Consider the following 19,212-nt stretch of genomic DNA (forward strand, 5'->3'; position numbering starts at 1 on the left):
GCACTACTTTTATTACAGTGGGTGACACCAAAAATACCAATAATTTGATCCCCAAAAATAACTCGACTGGAATATTTTGACGCACCGATGACACAAAAACTACAAATACTTTTTAAGTATTATTGGACTACATGTTTGGCTTCCACCAATTGCATATGCGGGTATTTAATCAAGTCGAAGGTGTCCAATCAGCGCCAGTCTTCTGCCTTGCCCGGAAGAAGGACACTTAAATTCCGGATTTCAGCGAATGCGGCTGGATCGGCAAAGCACCGGCAGTTTTCTCTTGCGGTGTGTGTTGTACTGAATCATTTTGTTAGCGGACTACAGCAGCCCCTGGACTGACATGGCTACAGATATAACCAAAGGTGTGGACCAATTGTCTGTTGGTAAGAAACCAATGGAAATCTGAAAGCTAAATATGTTAGCCACCTAGCTTCTGATGACATGTGAACGGTAGCTTACCAATTGCATCAGTCAGGAGCATGCTAGCATTTAGCATGCTAGTAATTCCCAAGCTCCAAGATTCAATTCTATTTTCACCAATTTGCTGTGAAGCCCTGTTAACGTGCTAACAAAAGATGTATTACACGGTAGGATTGTAAAACGGGCGTGATGTGCAAATGAGATCATTCAAGGTACCATCACAGCTGTCAGAATCTAGTGTTGCGTCAGGCATTGTCACGACTTGGTTTACACACGCACGCACACACACACACTGTACACGTGGGGAGTGTGACTGTTATTCAGTGTAGATTATGATTATGATCAATAATAATCATCAAGCCTCTTTCATGGTATGTCACTTGAGTGTGTAAATCTGTGGCAAGCAGTTTATATATGTATTATAAACGGTATACATAAATAAGCATTTCGTCTTTGCCCGCTAAAGCTGAGTTTATTTGGACAAGAGATTTCTATTATTTCTCAATGAATATTGCAGGAGCCACTTTGAGGATTGTAAATCATGTATATTTAGCTTGTATATATTAGTGCCTCATTTTAATTCATTAATCAATCATTATTGTCATGTCTGATTAATTTCGACCATGTACTTTTGTGTCTCTGTATATCAAAACTACAAACGTGTCTGAAACTGATATGGGCTTTTTGAGATATTTGGATTATTTATGTGTTTATTTCATTCTCATTTCAAGATGGCAGCTTATATTAAATAATACACACATAGTTTAACTCGATGATGACTTCATTCTACTGAACATTACACCTTTATTTCAAACTTTCACATCAGCACGAGATTTTGGGGGTAGTTACAAACATGTAAGTTGATGGACTAGTTTCAGTAAGCGTAAGCAGTTACATACTTGTAGTCATATCCTAAGGCAAATATTTGAATCATTTTACTGCTTGAACCAATTTAACTGCAAGCTTAACCATTTGAGAACTTATGAGTAAAATAACTTTAAACAGTGACACTTGCAGTCGATCAGGAATGGTACCCCTCAATTTCAAATGAAACATGTTAGGAGATTTTGTTTGTAAATCTATTTTACTTGTGCACCTCAGGGGAAATGTATGTGTCGGACAAATGCGGCAGCGACCAGGATGGAGATGGGACCGAGCAGAAACCTTTCAAGACACCTCTCAAGGTAAGCACAATAAGTTGCGTTTTAGTGGTTAACCACTGTTATTACAAATACTAACTCAAATTCATTATGGTGATTGTCAGGTTGATTTTTGTCTTTTCTTAAATTGTAATGTTGCTTGTGTATGAATTAGGAAACCACTTATAAAGTAAAACGTCTACAAAACACTCTGCTCTATTAATCTAATATGAAGCAACAACTCACAAGGTCAAGCTCGACAAAATGACTGTCAAGAGTGCTTTAATGGGAATCCAATGTCGGTTATGGTGCCAACAATATTATCACTCGGATATCTGATTATTGTGTTTTTGATTGACCTTCTCAGGCTCTGCTCTTCATTGGCAAAGAACCATTCCCTACTATCTACGTAGACTCACAGAAAGAAGAAGAGGTAGTGGTATTTCTTTGTACACATTGTGTACTTTATTTTTTATTTATTCGTTGCAACGAATGACAATCATGCAACACATCAAATCAATATTGAACATTTGTTGCCAGCACTTTTAATTTTCAATATCTTTGTCAATTTGTTGATGTAGCTCTATTGCGTGTAAAACTTTATCCATCCTGTCTGTTTGTATTATAAAGTTACGTTGTGGAAATTTTCTGTAATTTTTGGCAATTTCTGTCAGCGTTGGGTCGCAATCTCCAAGACTCAGATGAAGAGTGCAAAGAAAGCTTTTAACCGTGAACAGGCCAAGAATGAATCCAAGGAGAAGAAAGAGGTGTGTGCCTCACCTGCCCCTTCACATTAGTTGTGACAATACCTGCATTTTTTTTTTTTTTTCTTCATTGATCTGACTTGTGTTTTTTGGTCCATGTTTGTTGTAAAGGCGGAAGACAATGAGAGGAGAGAGAAGAACCTGGAAGAAGCCAAGAAAATCATGATTGAAAAGGACCCCAGTTTGCCCGATCCGGAAACGGTACGTCTGATGTTATTGATGTTCAATTCACATTTATGTCTGTTTTTTGATGAGTCGAATGTTGGTATCCAAGGGACAATCTTAACACCAGAGCAGGTCAAATTAGGCAGCGTCGATCTCCTGCCACTTGCCTTCAGCTTTCCTTTCTCTGTACAACTTTGGATTGTGTTTTTGCAGGTAAAAATCTACAATCTGGGATCAAAGCGAGGTCAGAGAGTCAAAGTGTTTGGATGGGTTCATCGTCTTAGGAGACAAGGTTAGAAGACTTCAAATTACATGCTCATGGCTATATTCACTGCTCTCAAAATGTTAGCCCATTTTCATTGAATTGTGTTTGTCTACAGGCAAAAACTTGATGTTTATCGTGCTAAGAGATGGAACTGGTTTCCTGCAGTGTGTGCTGTCTGATAAACTGGTAAAACCTAACCCATAATTACCTTTTAAAAAAAAACAACAACAAAAAAAAGCCAACAATCGAAATTGCTCAGTGAGTGACACCACTTATTATATTGTAATGGTTATCTTTTACTTGTTCAAGTTCCCTTTCTTTTTTAATCTTTAACACTTTATTAACATCTAACTACCTGTTCTTGTTCTTGTCTTCAGTGTCAGTGCTATAATGGCTTATTGTTGTCCACGGAGAGCAGTGTAGCTCTTTATGGGACTGTGACACCAGTTCCTGAAGGAAAACAGGTTAGCACAGCTGCCTATCATGTACACAAGCAGGAAAAAAGACTTGATTATATATTATGTATTTCTTTCACTACATTTCCACATTGCAAAGAAAATATAAACTTCCGTTACTCCCCTAGGCACCAGGAGGCCACGAGCTCCACTGCGACTTCTGGGAGCTGATCGGCCTGGCGCCAGCAGGCGGGGCCGACAACATCTTGAATGAAGAGTCGGACGTGGATGTCCAGCTTAACAACCGACACATGATGATCCGAGGAGAGAACGTTTCCAAGGTCCTCAAAGTCCGATCTACGGTCACACAGTGCTTCAGGGAACACTTCTTCAGCCGTGGTTACTACGAGGTGAAGCACACCAATGAGAAGTCATTTTATTTTAGTCTGGTATTGCAGGACTAGTTTGAGGGACTTATCGGTCCAATTATTGACAAGTGTCACACCATCACACCATCTGTATGATTGTACTCAGTAATGAGATCTCACTTTGAGTCTTGTGACATTTGCTTCCTGTTTCCTGCTCAGGTCAGTCCTCCAACTTTGGTGCAGACTCAGGTGGAGGGCGGCTCCACGCTGTTTAACCTCAACTACTTTGGCGAGCAGGCTTACCTGACACAGTCATCCCAGCTTTACCTGGAAACATGCATACCTGCGCTGGGCGACTGCTTCTGCGTCGCTCAGTCATACCGAGCTGAACAGTCCCGGACCCGCAGGCACCTCTCAGAGTGAGCATGCCAATCTATTCTCGAGCCAACCATAACAAATGTCCGCATTCTTCAGTCAGTAACCTGAACATGAACCAGAAAAGACAGCCAGAAAAAGGTGCTGTTAGTCAACGACTATTTGTTGTCTGATAGAGTCTCAAGGTGCTTCCTTGTAACCCAGCGAGCTGGTTTTGTAGGAGAATACCAAGAAAAATTCTGTGTGAAGTGGAACCGCAATGTGTTGCCAAATGCCATCACCATTTTTTTAACGCTTGCAGGTATACTCACATTGAAGCAGAATGTCCCTTCATAACCTTTGACGATCTGCTGAACAAACTGGAGGATTTAGTGTGTGATGTTGTGGACCGAGTGCTAAAATCTCCTGCTGCGCAACTGCTCTATGACATCAACCCGGTCGGTACCAAACGAGATCAAGTCCCATCTTTTCCGTTGTTGTTTTGGGGAGGCAATTACATTCTCATGTTATTTTATTTTTTGATGATGTACTTAGGACTTCAAACCCCCTAAAAGGCCATTCAAGAGGATGAACTACTCCGATGCCATCGTGTGGCTCAAAGAACATGACGTCAAGAAGGATGATGGCACCTTCTATGAGTTTGGAGAGGTGTGCATAACACAGACAGACAACTGTTATTTTAATATCTTTGCTCTTTGCTGTAGTCCGAACAAGAAGCATTGTTAAAATAAAGAAATCCTCTGCAAAACAGATATTTCAAAAAACAAAATTTCTTCTGGTTGAAAAAATATTCAGTAAACTACTGTAGTTCAGGGACTGAACCCTGCTACAAACTGTGCAAATCTGCAACGATGACCCCCAAGCAGTATAATTACTTATAGAGGCCAGAAGATGACTGGAAAGTACTGTAATTCCCTTCAGTAAATAGTCATTCCTTTGCAGCAAAATGACACAAGGTGACGCCAAAGTAACGCTAATTGATTTATAAAAGATTTGCATGAGGACTTAAATGTGGAATTTGCTGTGGTTTTTAGCAAATAATAGAAGATTTGTTAAGAAAATTTCAAAATATTTGATTTTGCAAATGGAACACTGAGAATATGTTCACTGTATACTGGAGCAGCACTTTGCTGAATATAATTCTATTTTCAAATTAACAGTTGTACATTCTTTTTAAATCAAACATGTTATCCTAATAACATTCCACTAACTTGTCTTATCCTGTTTTTGTGTCCGTCAGGACATCCCAGAGGCCCCCGAGAGGCTGATGACAGATGCCATCAATGAAACAATTCTGCTTTGTCGCTTCCCAGCTGAGATCAAATCCTTCTACATGCAGCGCTGCGCTGAGGACAGGCGGCTCACAGAATCGGTAAGCGCCATTATTGATCGCACTGGCCTCAATTCAAAACTAAGTGCTGCATTCTGCCATGGTGAAAAGATTGATATTTGGATCGACAGCTAAATTGTTCACCTGCTCATGCTGCATTGTGATCTTAATAGGGGTCCTTATGTGCCTCGTTTTCTCTTAATCCAGTAGAGCTCAGCGCTGACCTACATTGAAAATATAAATCGAAATCCCGACATAGTTGTATACTGTAAAAACTTTTTTTTTTTTATAAAAACCTACCCCATCTAGTATTTGCGGGCGCGGGCAGAACAAACTACATCCAAATCCACTAAATCCAGTTAAAGACTGCATTGCAGTGAAAATTTAAATTCTTCAGTGTAGAAAAACGGTGTCCCAACTTAACCCTCTTGACATGTCTGCCATTCGCAGGTTGACGTTTTGATGCCAAATGTGGGTGAGATTGTTGGTGGCTCGATGCGTACCTGGGATGCTGAGGAGCTGTTGGATGGCTATAAGAGGGAGGGCATCGACCCAACCCCGTACTATTGGTACACTGATCAGGTAAGCAACCATTTTCCAGGTGTCTTGTTTTTTTCTTGCTCCTCTGCTTAAATGAGCATGTTTTCTACCCAAACGCATTACGAATTTCTTTCTCGTACCATTCAGAGGAAGTATGGCACGTGTCCTCATGGCGGTTATGGCCTCGGTCTCGAGCGTTTCCTCACCTGGCTGCTGAACAGACACCACATCAGAGACGTCTGCCTTTACCCGCGATTCATCCAACGCTGCCGGCCCTAAACACATACTCGCATCATGATGTATGGGCCATCGTGTAAAGCTCAATATCAAATCAGATACAGCACCATTGTATACATTTGTTCCAATTGTTTTTTTCCTGTTGCAGGTTTTGTTTCACATAGTTCCCAAATTGAGATCCAATCACCAAGTTGTTCCCTGTGTGGTGCTCATCTTCACTTCCGATCATGTCCCATAATTAGTGCACTAACGTCACCTTCTGCTCTCTAAAACAAACACGTTTCTGTAATTGTGTAAAAATACTGAATGCCCTTGATCATTTCCTGCCTTAAATGCGGTCTTTCTAGCTCCACATACGCTGTGACAGAGGCTTAGCAAGTCATTTATAGTTAGGTTAGTACAAAGTGGCAACATGGCTACATTTTTTTTTTGCAATTGGTACTCTCATTTTTCCTCACCTGTCCAAATATTCTTGGAGGAAGAAATGTCAACATGGTGTCTTCAGATTGTTTACTGAACAAATGTCTCTGGGGTTGATACAAGAACGTTGGCCTTCCATGACAAAAAGTAAAGGCAAGAAAATACACCTTCCACGCATGTATTGGTGATGCTGTGTATTTACACTTGGGTAAAACTTAAAATCACGATTGGCAATTTTGTGCTTTGTAGTGCTGACGAACATTTGACTCTACTGTCTTGCAAAGAAACGAACAAAAAACCTGGACCGCTACTGGTGATTACGGTTGTCTACATGGAATCAAAATGTTTGATCTGAGAAAATTGGAAAATACAACACTTCAATAAAACGATGCAAACAAATGACGTAGTAATCATCCTAAAATTTGGTGTGTGATTTTCATTGTGTTTTTGGCTGCATTGTACAGTTGCAATGACAGTAAAGCAGCTTTGAATATTTCAGACCTTCTGTCATAATATAATTGTGTTTCTTAGACTATTGAAAACCTATTTAAAAATATTTAAATTTAACATGATAATGTGACTGCAAACTTGCTCTGGCTTAGGGGGTTATTTGGTCACTAGATGGAATAGTTTTGGAAGTGGTTCTAGGTATTAAAAGTTTCAAAACCACTGATAGACTAACCTCTAAGCTTTTGAATGCACGCCCAATGGTTTCAAATTTTTTTGCACAATTTACGGTTCTCTAACTAGGAACTGAATGGCAAATTTCACAACAGGTGTTTCATCATGAATTGACCAATACATTTCCTGGTCCCATTTAAATCACAATTCAAACAGTCCCCTTCATTATGCTGTTCACATTTTAACATCACAAGACCAATATGACACCTAACAACTGTCCAACAGAGTTCAACATTGTGGGACAGGATATTCAGAGAAGCGGTCACTCTTTTCATCAGCAGGTTGCAACAGAGAGACTGGAAGAGTCACAGAAAGACATAAAAAAAGATTTCTCTTGTAAAGTTTAAAGTGCATTTAAGACTGATCTTGAAATTTCACCCTGTACTGTAGCATATAACCTTACTTTTGAGAGGAGCGTATATCCTGTAAATCTTGCCCCAAGCAGTGAAACTCTTGTCCAGTTGAAATTCCTGTTACAAACAAGAGTAAATAACGAGTAGCTGGCAGTACATCAAATGATGAAGATGTTGATGCAACAAATAGTGTACACCGTAATGAGGCGCTCACTCGTGTTATGAAGACACGAGTTTGGGCTTGTTGGTTTGAAATGTATCTCCTTTACGGGAACAAGAGTGAAGGACTGAAAATTGTTTTGAAAGAAGGAACTTGCTTATCTGTTGCTTAGATCAAGAAAAAAAATCTGTACAACCTTAAGCCTGTGTGTGCGTGTGTGTGCGTGCGTGCGAACATATATATGTATATATATATATAATTTATATACATATACATATGTATATAAATTACACATTGTGATAATTGTACATAACTCAGCAGGGGTGTCAAACTCAGTTTTTTCACGGGCCACATTGTAGTCTTAGCTTCTTTCGGAGGGCCATTATGACTGTCAACTCAAATAAATGTATGAGCACCTCATTATATACAATAAAAGCAACAAAACAAACTGACAAATAAGTCGTTTTCAAATCAGACGAGTAAAAACTGGTCAGATATTAAAAAAAAGATATTATTAAACGTGAAGACAATTTGCAATTCTAGTAATGAGACACAAACTTGATGCACAATTTTTCTTCGCGGGCCACATAAAATGATGTGGCGGGCCGTATCTGGCCCCCGGGCCTTGTGTTTGACACAGGGGCTCCAAAGAGTGGGTGCATCTACTACAACGAAGGTGTGGTTATGATACGTAGACCGGGTAGCGTGACGTAATTGTAGCAGATTTGCATCAAGCTGTCAAGCTAAAGTAAGTAATCAAACGGAAGTCACAGCATTGGACCTGAACAATTAAGTATCCCCAGTTCCATTTAAAATAGATAAATAAATAACAATCATAACTTTTACAACAATAAAAACAAAAAATGGACTCTTTATGCGTAGAAAGGTTATAATCATTGTTGTTTTGGTACTTTTTACAAAAATAGGAAGTAACTTTGTTCAACCTTCCTTTCAATTTCAACTTACTTTACGCTGTAAGAATATGTTATGTCTTGTCGGGACTGTATAGTAGGTAATTGGTAGGGAAAAAAGTCCGTTTTGGGAAACTTGTACCGTTGAAAAATATCCGGAAGTAATAAACATGCTGCCGAACTTGACATCATCGGTAACAGCCAGCTGGAAGCGATAGCTGAAGGAATCTCGTTGACACATCGGACAACAAAATACGCGGGACAGAGGAAGACTCGCTTGCACAGTTACAGAGACAAGAAGTGCACGACTTATTTGTCAGGTTAATTTTTTGGGGGGGCGAGTGACAAAAATTGGAAACTATAATGATGACAGTCCTGGGCAACGCCGGTCGCTTGATCCAATGTGAGTAGTACTACCAAGCTGAGTTAGCTCAGGCGAGGCTATGTTTAGAAATACGAATTGCGATTTATTTGCATACATTTTATATGTAGTAAACTAAAGTTGTGTCTTAGGTGTAGCCTAATCACACTTGCAAATCAACTATGTAGCCATGCTTGGAGTAAATTACATGAATACATCGTTGACATTGGCATCAGTTTCATAAATCAGCGACAAGGTAGATGCATAACGCTCGTTTTCCGCTGTGGACTTTCCACAATAAAAATATTTTGTCGTAAGTGTTATTCACCTTCCTGTAAATTCGGTTTTTAACAGATCTTATTATCTGAAATAAGTGTTTTTAGCCCAGATAATCTTCAATTTAGGCCATTTCATCGCTATTTAAAGTTCGCAAGCCTCGCTCTGTATTCTTTTATTTGTAAGCAAAATGTATATTTCCGTTACCGGTTAACCCCAAATTCGACGTTTTTACCTACAGGTCAGAATGAGTACGATGACTATTCAGTGTTACTTTTTCGTAATAAAATGTATGTATTGATTCCAGTATGTTCATTTGAATAATAACCGTTAAAGCCAGAAATATTTTATATTTTTCCAGTGGTGTATTTAGTCAGAGTTATGCAATTACAGCATTTTCAACTTGCGTAATATCAATTGGGACCCTGGTGGTGTCTCACGGTATTGCTGCACGAGAAATGAATGATTCTTGTATTGTGCAGAATTGCGCTGTTATATGTTTTCTTTTATCTTGACATTATTGACTTACAAAAAACAAAAAAAAGAGGAAATGGATGTTACTATCGGTTGTTTGAGTATATAGAAGTTTGTTTTGAAGCAAAAAGTGACTGGTTGTAAAGTTCATCTCGTGTCAACATGTACGTCTCAGTCATTCACTTTTCTGAGCAATGGCTGCTCAGATGAATTAATTTTTTATCTGCTGCAGTTGCCAGGAGCGGTGTCAGCCTTGGCACAAGGACTCATGCTACTGTTGCAGCTTTGGCCCACAATGTGACCCCAGAAACACAGGACAATAGGTGAAATGCCAGCACGCCAGCACGCTTGTATTTTTTTTCTTTGCAGGCGAGGCGGGGAAATGGCATTGAGCTTAATTGCTGCTTTTGAACCTGTTTTGCAGGAAACCCAAGACAGGCATCTTGATGCTAAATATGGGAGGACCTGAGAAACTGGAAGATGTACATGATTTCCTGTTGAGGCTCTTCATGGACACAGACTTGATGAAACTCCCAGTACAGAAGTACGACTTAGTCGACACACATTTGTAAAATCTTAATTTGATCTTTTATTCAGTCATGATAAATAGACCGACAAAGTGAAGGTTGATCTACATTCAGTCTCATTCTGTATGTTACCTTGAAGATGTAGACAGCCCCCTTGCGTTCATGTGACTGTCAGTGGGTTAAATCTTTATAATGTCTGGTTTAGACCAATTGCGTCAACAGTCCAAAAACGTTGGATCGTTTCTTGATTGTCGGTAATGTACAGTACATTTTATATGTGTAATCGTTCTTTGCTCATCCACAGTAAACTTGGCCCATTCATTGCCAAGCGCCGCACGCCCAAGATCCAGGAGCAGTATAGTAAGATTGGAGGAGGCTCACCCATCAAACGTTGGACCGCCATGCAGGGAGAGGGCATGGTGAAGCTGTTAGATGAAATGAGCCCTGAGACAGGTGAGTGTGAATATCCATCCAAACAGCACTTTAATTTATAAGCACTTCAAACGTTTCTGGATTAGGATTTGTTTGTATCAGCTGCATTCTGCGGGTGCAAACTAAAGATAGCATGTCGTTGAAGGTGTGGCTACTCACACGCCTGCTTCACACCTCACTGATAACAACACGGCATTAGCTGCAAGTCAAAATAAACTGACGAATGACCACCAAATCCAAATCTGATATTGTTGACAACTTGTCCCCTGCAAGTCTCCTGTACACCTCACCCAAAACAATTATAGTCTTACTTTACATAGCACTTTGAAAATGTTCATTTTCTTTCCCACCAGCCCCTCATAAGTTCTACATCGGTTTCCGGTATGTCCACCCACTGACTGAAGAGGCCATCGAGGAGATGGAGAAAGACGGAGTGGACCGAGCTGTGGCATTCACACAATATCCTCAGTATAGCTGCTCAACCACAGGTCAAAAACACACATCATATTATGTATATTGCATTGTATCACTATGAAGTTAAAGTACCTTGGGCTCCACATCAGGCTCATGATGTGCAGCCCAATAATAAAACTCTGGGTTCTTATTGAAAGTGGCCAAACGTTTGTACACATACCTGTAAAAAAAAAAAAAAATCTCTAAAAAAGAGAAACTATTCTTCCTTTATTTTATTTATGTTTTATTATCCGCTCTGTTGTTATGATTAGCGTTAGCCAAAAATGTCCACCCTGTGATTGTCCACCTGTCAACTAGCTCACATATATTGCAGTTTGCGTGCACATTTTTTTGTTTGAACTTAACTTATATTTAAAATGGTGGGGGCTTGACAGTTTGCGATTCTAACTGCAAAAATTAAGGATGACATTACAACTGACAAGCTGTTAACAGCAAAATGTATTTATGTTCTAAATGTGATTCTTTGTTGTTGTCTAAACAGGTAGCAGTTTAAACGCCATTTACCGTTACTACAGAAGCAGAGGCGAGATGCCAAAAATGTGCTGGAGTGTCATTGACCGTTGGCCTACTCACCCTCTTCTGGTGGAGGTTAGACACGAACGCATGCACACACTAATGGGGCAGAAAGAACAAGGCAAATGATTAAAAACATGACATTTAGGCTCAAATCATGAGTTGAAACTGCTTGCAAGCTACACAATTAGATCTCAATATGTCATTTTGGTAGAGAAAATCTGCATTTTATTTGATGAAAATAACACTTGTCTGCGTGCTTGTGTGTATGTGCAGTGTTTTGCAGAACACGTGAGTAATGAGCTGCTGAAGTTTCCAGAAGAAAAGAGAGATGATGTAGTGATTCTATTCTCAGCGCATTCACTTCCCATGGCTGTAAGTGTAACATGATCTTGCATGTCCTGCTTTACTCTCTTACTTTACCTCTAATGTTATTTTAATATGAAATCTATGATCAATAGACAAAATCTGAAAACATTTTGTTATACAGTAAAATTAATCGCATGATATAGTATTTACCCGAAGAAACAAACACATTTGCGAACAATTAAGCTATACATGTTTACTCCCCTACTGTACTCATGACCGACCGTCCTACTGTTGTGTATGGTTTACAGGTTGTAAACAGAGGCGATCCATACCCCCAGGAAGTGGGTGCTACAGTCCAGAGAGTTATGGAGAGACTTGGACACTGTAACCCTTACAGACTAGTGTGGCAGTCCAGGGTAACTTCACACACACTTCAGAATTTAAAGTGCTGGTCCAGTGGATCTGTCTGGTGGTTATCTAGTTTGGCATAGGACACACAAAGGTTCAGTGGCCCTTTCTAGTGGTCATCATTCTGCTGTGACTTCTTAACAGTTAATGCGTGAAACCATTTTTAAAACTTACAACTATGATTTTACTTTTGAGCTTTAACAGTGTTTTATTTTTGAAACATTTATTTAGGTACATTTTTTAAATGAACCTTTATTTGGTATTTTAATTGATATATTCAATTTCAGGCAGTTTAATGTTCAAACTGCACAATCTTACAGTGTCTCACAAAATTGAATATTGTTTTTTTTGGCTAATAGTACATTGAACACATAATGTAAAACAATCCAAAGAATAATTAGATGTCCATATTCAAAGTGAAGACCTGTATGAAGGTGCCCTCAATTGTCATGGCAGTATAGAATTCTCCATTCAGTGTTTATTACTACATTGTAGCTGATTTGATATTTTGCTTGTTCATTTATAGTCACTAATATCTGTTGAAAATAATAGTTTTTATTAACAGAATATGCACATGATCAATACCCCTTTCAGTCCACTGCAAGTTAGTGATGTTCATTTTGTTACCTCAAGATGGAGCCACTTGTCTATCTAATTGCGGGTGCGCATTACGTTCATCTCTCAGGTGGGGCCCATGGCGTGGCTTGGCCCCCAGACCGACGAGGTCATTAAAGGGCTTTGTGAAAGGGGGAAAAAGAACATCCTGCTCGTGCCAATCGCCTTCACGTCCGACCACATCGAGACTTTACACGAGCTGGATATTGAGTATGGACAGGTGCTGGGTGAGGAGGTAAGAAGTTGCAACGGTTTTATCAAGTCTGGAAAAACCGCACTGTCTGTCGACTGGCCGTCTGAGTAATACCTAGATCGGTGTCTGATGAGTCAACTTTGAGTGACTTTTAGATCCATTTAGGAGTTTTACATTACTTGTACATACTTGTACACTTGTACAGTGAATGACGGACGCAGAAAGTTATTAAACAAAACAACCTTAAAGCTTTTTAGTAAAATTTTGGCTCCTGGCTCCAAGTTTTTGACAAAATATAACAATGCAACAATGTATATTTTATAATTGAACAACATTTTAATGTCAACGTCCATTAAAAAGGAGAACAGTGTCTCATTGCCATGGCCACCTAATTTAGCGGTCTATCATTTTTGGTGGACCAGTCTGGACCCCTTTACTGTCTACAGGATCAAGTAACATCAGTGGATCGCTGGTCTACAGATAAATTGTTCAGGATGTGTGTTAGGTTCTGTCTATGTCCAGCAGCCGAGTGGCATGTCTGTCGGAAGGCACCAGCAAGGTGACCACAGATCAATGTGACTGGTGCCACAAAGACACACGCACGCGCGCACACACACACACACACACACACACACACACACACACACACACACACACACACACTGCTGCACATTTCCTGCACTAGTGTTTTATTCATAAACTACAAACTTCAAACGAATTTGAACTCCCAATATTTACGCAAATGCACCGTTTGCAAATGTTATCATTGTCAAAGCTTCATAATTAAAAGATGTCCCCACAATGATGGATAGTTTCAATGGCAAACATAATATGTATAATTTTTTTATAGGGCCCTCTGACACTGAACAATCTGAGGCAGTTCAAGTGTCTCAATAGACAAGAAAATGAAACCTACTGTTGGGAATAATTGGAAGTTCAGAACAAAATGCTTGTGTTTTTTACGCAAAGACATAAGGCTTTTATTAAATTGTGGACACATTGTGAGCATTTGGGGTCATTTATTGTACCTTTTTTCTTTGAATCTGATTTTATTTTGATGTCTTCTCCCTCCAATGTCAGTGTGGTGTGGAGAACCTCAGAAGAGCAGAGTCGTTGAACGGGAATCCTCTATTTATGAAGGTATGTGCATGCACTCGCACGTCAATTTTACATTTCTGCACAAGGGTATAAGAAATATTTACTTATTTATCAAAAGATTGAAATTTACATACGACTAAATACACAGTATAAAAATAATATTTTCAATTTGGGGCATTGAAGTGCAATTGAAGCATTTTATGTACAGTAGACTACTCGTCTATGGCTTCCTATGTAGACGAATACAATTGCTTCGACTCCTGTAGTTGAGTATTGTATGAAGCACACAAAATAATTGCACCACTTCTTCTTTCCATGATCTCAAATTGCTAATGGCTCGGCCACATTCATGTATGACTCGAAGCAACTGTGCACATAATACACAGAGAAAGTGCTGTAGTCGTGTGATTGAATGAATGAAGGAAGGGAGGAGGGTGTGTGCAATGCAGGGTAGATGCGTAGGAGACCACTGCAAACCGTTTTGTGGAATAAGTATAAGTACCGTCCGTCTTTCCTTTTTACTCCTCTCGTTTGTGCCTCGTCTTTCTATCCCTCACTCCTTCCGACTCCACTGCCTCCCTTGACCCTCTGCTCAACAACAGCTAACTGCTCCAACTCTAATAGTTCTTTTTGGTGTTGTATTTTGTGTGTGTGTGTGTGAGAGAGAGAGAGGGAGAGAAAGGTTTATTAAAGCAAGGAGTGGATCAATGGGAATCTTAAGAGCTGACTACAGTAGAACTGAACTGCCCAGCTGTCTGGCTGGTCAAGCCTGCCTTTGCTCAGAGACCCCCTGGCAGCGCCGTGTGTGTGCGTGCGTGCGTGCATGCATGCATGCGTGTGTGTGTGTGTGTGCGCGTGCACGCGTGTAAATCAATAGCAGAGGATGACTGTTATATTTATTCAGTTTAAATAGCTTCTTCCCCTTTAACTAATTTTGGCATATAAAATTAAAATAAATCAACTAAAGTCACGCTCTGTGACCGACCGCAGTACAAGCACGACAAAACATTGGCAAAAAAAACTATGTTAAAGTTTAAGACATCTTACCTTAACTGTAATCCGACATCTTTAGCCAAAGGTGCCATTCCAGTGGTTTTATGCACACCTTGTTCATGTTATTGTTCAAAGTGAAAGTAAAATGCCACTTCATCACCCTCATGCACGAGAGAAGACGGCACACTAGAAGAAGAAATTAAAGAAGATACAGCGCTCATTGTTACTAACTTTCGTTTTGTACAACAACAAGCATTTAAAGTTGCATTAATCCATCAGGTTTTGGTAGAAATACACAACAGGATTCTAGTAAAGGTAAGCCATTTACGGATAACGTTGCGTCATAAAAATACATATGTAGATATCATAATATATATTAAAATAGTTATAATATTACTACTAATTGTAGTAATAATTAATAATAAAGTCAACCTCTGCTTCGCGGATATCACTTATTGTGAGAATTTTTGGGAAGGTAACCCCCATGATAATCGAGGAAAGGAACATTTTGATCTTGACTTGTAGGTCAAATCAAGGCCATTTGAAAGAAAGAAAGAAAGAAAGAAAGAAAGAAAGAAAGAAAGAAAGAAAGAAAGAAAGAAAGAAAGAAAGAGAAAGAAAGAAACCAATGAGTCTGCATGTCTTGTCCAGGCTCTGGCAGAACTGGTCCAGTCTCATCTGAAGTCCAATGAGCCATGTTCCCGCCAGCTGACCCTGCGCTGCCCACTGTGCACCAATCCCACCTGCGGAGAGACCAAGGCCTTTTTCGCCAGCCAGAAACTGTCATAGAATGTGTACGAAGACAAGTGTACACACACAAACGCACACACGCACACACACATAAACACACACGCATTTGGGCTCTGCCCATAAAGACACACAAGGACTCTGGAGACATCATGCACTGTCCAATGTGGAAAAACACAGAATGAAGGAAGAGGCTTTCATACAGACTTTCACCTTCTAAAAGAAACGTATATCAGAGAAAGTGGTTGAAATAAGCTTTATTGGCATCTCATTTGTTTACACAGAAACAATTTAGCGATCTCTTTGCCTATTGGAATTGGTGGGAAAGTTTGAAACGTGATCCCATGAACAAAAAGTCAGCAATTATAAGAATATTTAACTAAATTAAGGTTTGTGTATAAATAGAAGTATTACGCTGCTTCATCCCATCAAAAATAACATGAAAAACTATTTGATTTGTAGTCACTTTTCTTTTTCTTGCCAAAGTTTAAATTCTTACATTCCGTCATCTCGGCCCCTCCCACCAACCTTTTTGTTTATCTGACTGACTGCGGTCGGAGGATTGTGCTTTTTCAATTATAGTGTGGACACTGGGTGGGGTAAAAGTGTTAATGAAAATCATGAGTTTAAAAACAGCCTTGTCTCAATTCTAGAGATGATTTTTTTCTAACTGCTGTTTACATACCATGTATCGTAGCAAGTTGTTTCAAGGTTGACTCTCTGCTGAAAGCTGAGCAATTCACCATTTACGTAGCCATCATTGATGCGTCATCAGTTATTATGTTCAAAAGGGACAACTCTTGCTAACAAGAAAATTCCCTCTTGTCTCTTTAGACCGGAATGGAACATGTAAATCTCCCCCTAAAGATATTCATTTGTTTTTTTCCCATGTTTACATTATAATGTGCCTTTTACACTTAGAGGTTTTTTTTCTTCTATTATTTAGAGTTTTACAAATGGTTTCTTCTGAGAAAAGTGAATTTACCAAATGACGTGCTTGACCATTCACAGATTGATAGCTATGGTTTCTCTCTAAAACGAGATTTCAATCTCAATGTGCTTGGTTCATTTAAGGATAAGAAGATCACAAGGGACATTGAAGGGGAGATGAGAATATCACAAGTTCCATGTTAGATTCTTGTCAAAATTGGCACCACTGGTATTCGGTATCAACCATCTCCGCCTTTAAATGCATCCAAAATCCCACTTTATAACAATGCTTGTGCTTCCAAATGTGTGATAAGGTTGCAAAAAAGTCCCTCAACACTCTTATGTTCATCCATAGCTGAGGTTGCATGAAATGTCAACCTGAATATTATTATTGACGTGTACAAGGTTTTCACAGTGTTTGTGTACCGCTAATTACAAACACGGTCAGGATAAGCTATGCGCTAAATATGCTAAGGTCAATGGAAAACAATACAGTTTTAAATTATAGCCACAGGACAACACTTACCACTTGACTGCAATGCACAATTGGGGAGCGAAAAAAGCAGTGCAAACAGTTGAATGAGGTTCCTTGCTGTTTGTACTTTAAGGCAATATCTGCCGCCAAAAGCTGAATTTTTCTCGTGTGTTAATCTGAAAAGTGCATTTAGTAGAACCACTTTATAATCCCCCCCGTCCCCTTTATGTTTGAATGTATTTATTTGCTTTTGATTTATTGTATTACCTGTCTCTATTGTTTAAAACAAAAATTGAGTCATGGAGTTTCAGCATGTCTTCCTCTATAGTCAAATAAACGGCAAAACTTGATACATGAAAACCACGAATTGTGATTTTATTGGGGAAACCGATAAGGTAGTGTTGAGCGACAACATTAGCTAGCAGGCTAGTCATGAAATTACTCAGACAACCCAAACACAACAAAATTTGTTCTCCTCATCCACAGGTTCTGATAGAGTCATTCTTATTATTTTATAAATAGAAGAAAACCAGCAGTTATTTTGTCAAATGAACGGAAAACACATATATAATTGTAATCCTTAATCTGACAATTTTGTAAACAGTCCTGTAATTTAATCCTCCATCTTCTTCAGTTCTCGTCCTCCTTTCTTCTTCCTTTCTCATCTTGGCCATTTTCTCTTTCTACCTCTCCACTTTTCTCCCCTTTTGTCTGACCAATCTTTTCCCCCCATCTCCCAGCTTCATCCCCACCGCCTTCCAACACCTTCCCATTCATTCTATCAGTTTGCCAAACCCCTCACCTCCCTCCAAACCCCCCCAAGCACCCCCCCCACCCCCCCACCCCTTGCGGTCTTGCAATCACCTCTGCTGCTGTTGATTAAGCTGAGAGAGATTGGTTGTCCACGACCCAATAACCCCTGAGGTTGCAAGGCTTGGCGCCCTCTCCCCTTTTCTCCCCCATCCTCCCATTTTGCACACCTCCCCACCCCAACAACCCCTCAGCATCTGAGCCAGCCAGTCTTTCCCTTTGTTTTTATTTTCATGTCACTGTCACCACTTACCTTTCTCCCTTTCTTCCTATCTTTCCTGCTCTGCTTTTCTCTTCTCTCCGCTTTTCTGGCCTCTCATCACAGCACATCACTTTCCCTTTATTGAATCCCTCATACTCTCTTATTCATAAATAGCATCTCAATTAATTTGTATTGTATTGGTTGACATTCTTTGAATACTCATACAAATATGGTGTGCCATGAGAGATGTTCAGCTGTGCCGTGAGAAATTGTCCAACATTAAATACCGAGCGCATTGTAAACAGGATCGCCAAACCACAGGTCAGTTCGCGCAAGGCCTGGTAAGCCACTTGCTAATCGTGCATGCGTGGCAAATCGGAGAATCTTGAGATTTCATGTTGGGCATCGGCACATACTCAGTTTATGTGTGTTGCTGTTAGTGTTGGCTCGTGAGTGAACGATTCGTTCAAAAGAACGATTTTCCCCAGTGAACAAGAGTCAACGAATCATTTCCTAAAGTGATTCGTTGTTTTTTCAGTTCATATGACTTCAATCAGTAGGTGCCGGTAATGCGCATTGAAGCTGGTGCCACCTCGCCGTAAATCAAAACGAAGAAAAAAATGACGTAACTTCCCGCTCACGAACGAGTCGTGAATTGCATTTCCTGTTCACCGACTGAACGGATCTGTGAGTGAACGAGTCAGTGAGTGAGTGATTTGCATTTCCAGTTCATCCTGAGAACGGATCAGTGAGGGAACGAATCCTGACTTTCCCGTTCGCGAACGAGTCAATGGGTGAACTGTCTTCCCGTGCATCAACGGATCAGTCAGTGAACGTGTTGCGTCTCCT

The 19,212-nt window shown here is 39.8% G+C and overlaps 2 protein-coding genes and 1 long non-coding RNA gene across 5 annotated transcripts; 2 read left to right on the forward strand and 1 right to left on the reverse strand.

The window, feature by feature from the left end:
• The first annotated feature begins 192 nt into the window (after nucleotides 1–192).
• On the forward strand, nucleotides 193–6,842 carry nars1 (asparaginyl-tRNA synthetase 1). Of its 2 annotated transcripts, none has more exons than XM_088391697.1 (16): nucleotides 193–386; nucleotides 1,525–1,607; nucleotides 1,930–1,995; nucleotides 2,237–2,329; nucleotides 2,438–2,527; nucleotides 2,705–2,783; nucleotides 2,872–2,942; nucleotides 3,134–3,220; nucleotides 3,340–3,561; nucleotides 3,739–3,938; nucleotides 4,196–4,331; nucleotides 4,429–4,542; nucleotides 5,135–5,266; nucleotides 5,675–5,806; nucleotides 5,912–6,063; nucleotides 6,150–6,842. In XM_088391697.1, the coding sequence occupies exons 1-15, from the start codon at nucleotides 344–346 to the stop codon at nucleotides 6,041–6,043; spliced, it is 1,680 nt and encodes a 559-aa protein (XP_088247823.1). In that variant the 5' UTR covers nucleotides 193–343; the 3' UTR covers nucleotides 6,044–6,063; nucleotides 6,150–6,842. The 2 variants fall into 2 exon arrangements, with proteins under 2 accessions (XP_088247823.1, XP_088247824.1); XM_088391698.1 differs by having other exon boundaries at nucleotides 194–365.
• Nucleotides 2,028–15,902, reverse strand: LOC148389913 (uncharacterized). Of its 2 annotated transcripts, XR_015861639.1 has the most exons (5): nucleotides 15,254–15,902; nucleotides 14,137–14,283; nucleotides 10,297–11,682; nucleotides 7,506–7,572; nucleotides 2,028–4,001 (listed from the first exon to the last, which is right to left on the reverse strand). It is a non-coding gene; the product is annotated as an uncharacterized LOC148389913 (long non-coding RNA). The 2 variants fall into 2 exon arrangements; XR_015861640.1 differs by lacking the exons at nucleotides 2,028–4,001; nucleotides 10,297–11,682; nucleotides 14,137–14,283; nucleotides 15,254–15,902 and adding exons at nucleotides 6,601–7,398; nucleotides 7,670–7,740.
• Nucleotides 8,700–17,711, forward strand: fech (ferrochelatase). Its single transcript, XM_088391699.1, has 11 exons — nucleotides 8,700–8,929; nucleotides 9,870–9,960; nucleotides 10,062–10,181; nucleotides 10,469–10,617; nucleotides 10,950–11,084; nucleotides 11,552–11,658; nucleotides 11,860–11,958; nucleotides 12,201–12,308; nucleotides 12,986–13,150; nucleotides 14,189–14,248; nucleotides 15,851–17,711. The coding sequence occupies exons 1-11, from the start codon at nucleotides 8,890–8,892 to the stop codon at nucleotides 15,986–15,988; spliced, it is 1,212 nt and encodes a 403-aa protein (XP_088247825.1). The 5' UTR covers nucleotides 8,700–8,889; the 3' UTR covers nucleotides 15,989–17,711.
• The last annotated feature ends 1,501 nt before the right edge of the window (nucleotides 17,712–19,212 follow it).

This window comes from Syngnathus floridae, chromosome 12, assembly GCF_059516105.1.
Source record: "Syngnathus floridae isolate MCC-2025c chromosome 12, RoL_Sflo_1.0, whole genome shotgun sequence".
NCBI lineage: Eukaryota > Metazoa > Chordata > Actinopteri > Syngnathiformes > Syngnathidae > Syngnathus > Syngnathus floridae.

Coding starts and splice junctions, on each gene's coding strand:
- nars1 (XM_088391697.1), top strand. CDS start 344: ATGGCTACAGATATAACCAAAGGTGTGGACCAATTGTCTGTTG. Junction 3,939..4,195: donor ACCCGCAGGCACCTCTCAGA/GTGAGCATGCCA, acceptor TAACGCTTGCAG/GTATACTCACATTGAAGCAG. Junction 4,543..5,134: donor CCTTCTATGAGTTTGGAGAG/GTGTGCATAACA, acceptor TGTGTCCGTCAG/GACATCCCAGAGGCCCCCGA.
- fech (XM_088391699.1), top strand. CDS start 8,890: ATGATGACAGTCCTGGGCAACGCCGGTCGCTTGATCCAAT. Junction 10,182..10,468: donor ATGAAACTCCCAGTACAGAA/GTACGACTTAGT, acceptor GCTCATCCACAG/TAAACTTGGCCCATTCATTG. Junction 12,309..12,985: donor GACTAGTGTGGCAGTCCAGG/GTAACTTCACAC, acceptor TTCATCTCTCAG/GTGGGGCCCATGGCGTGGCT.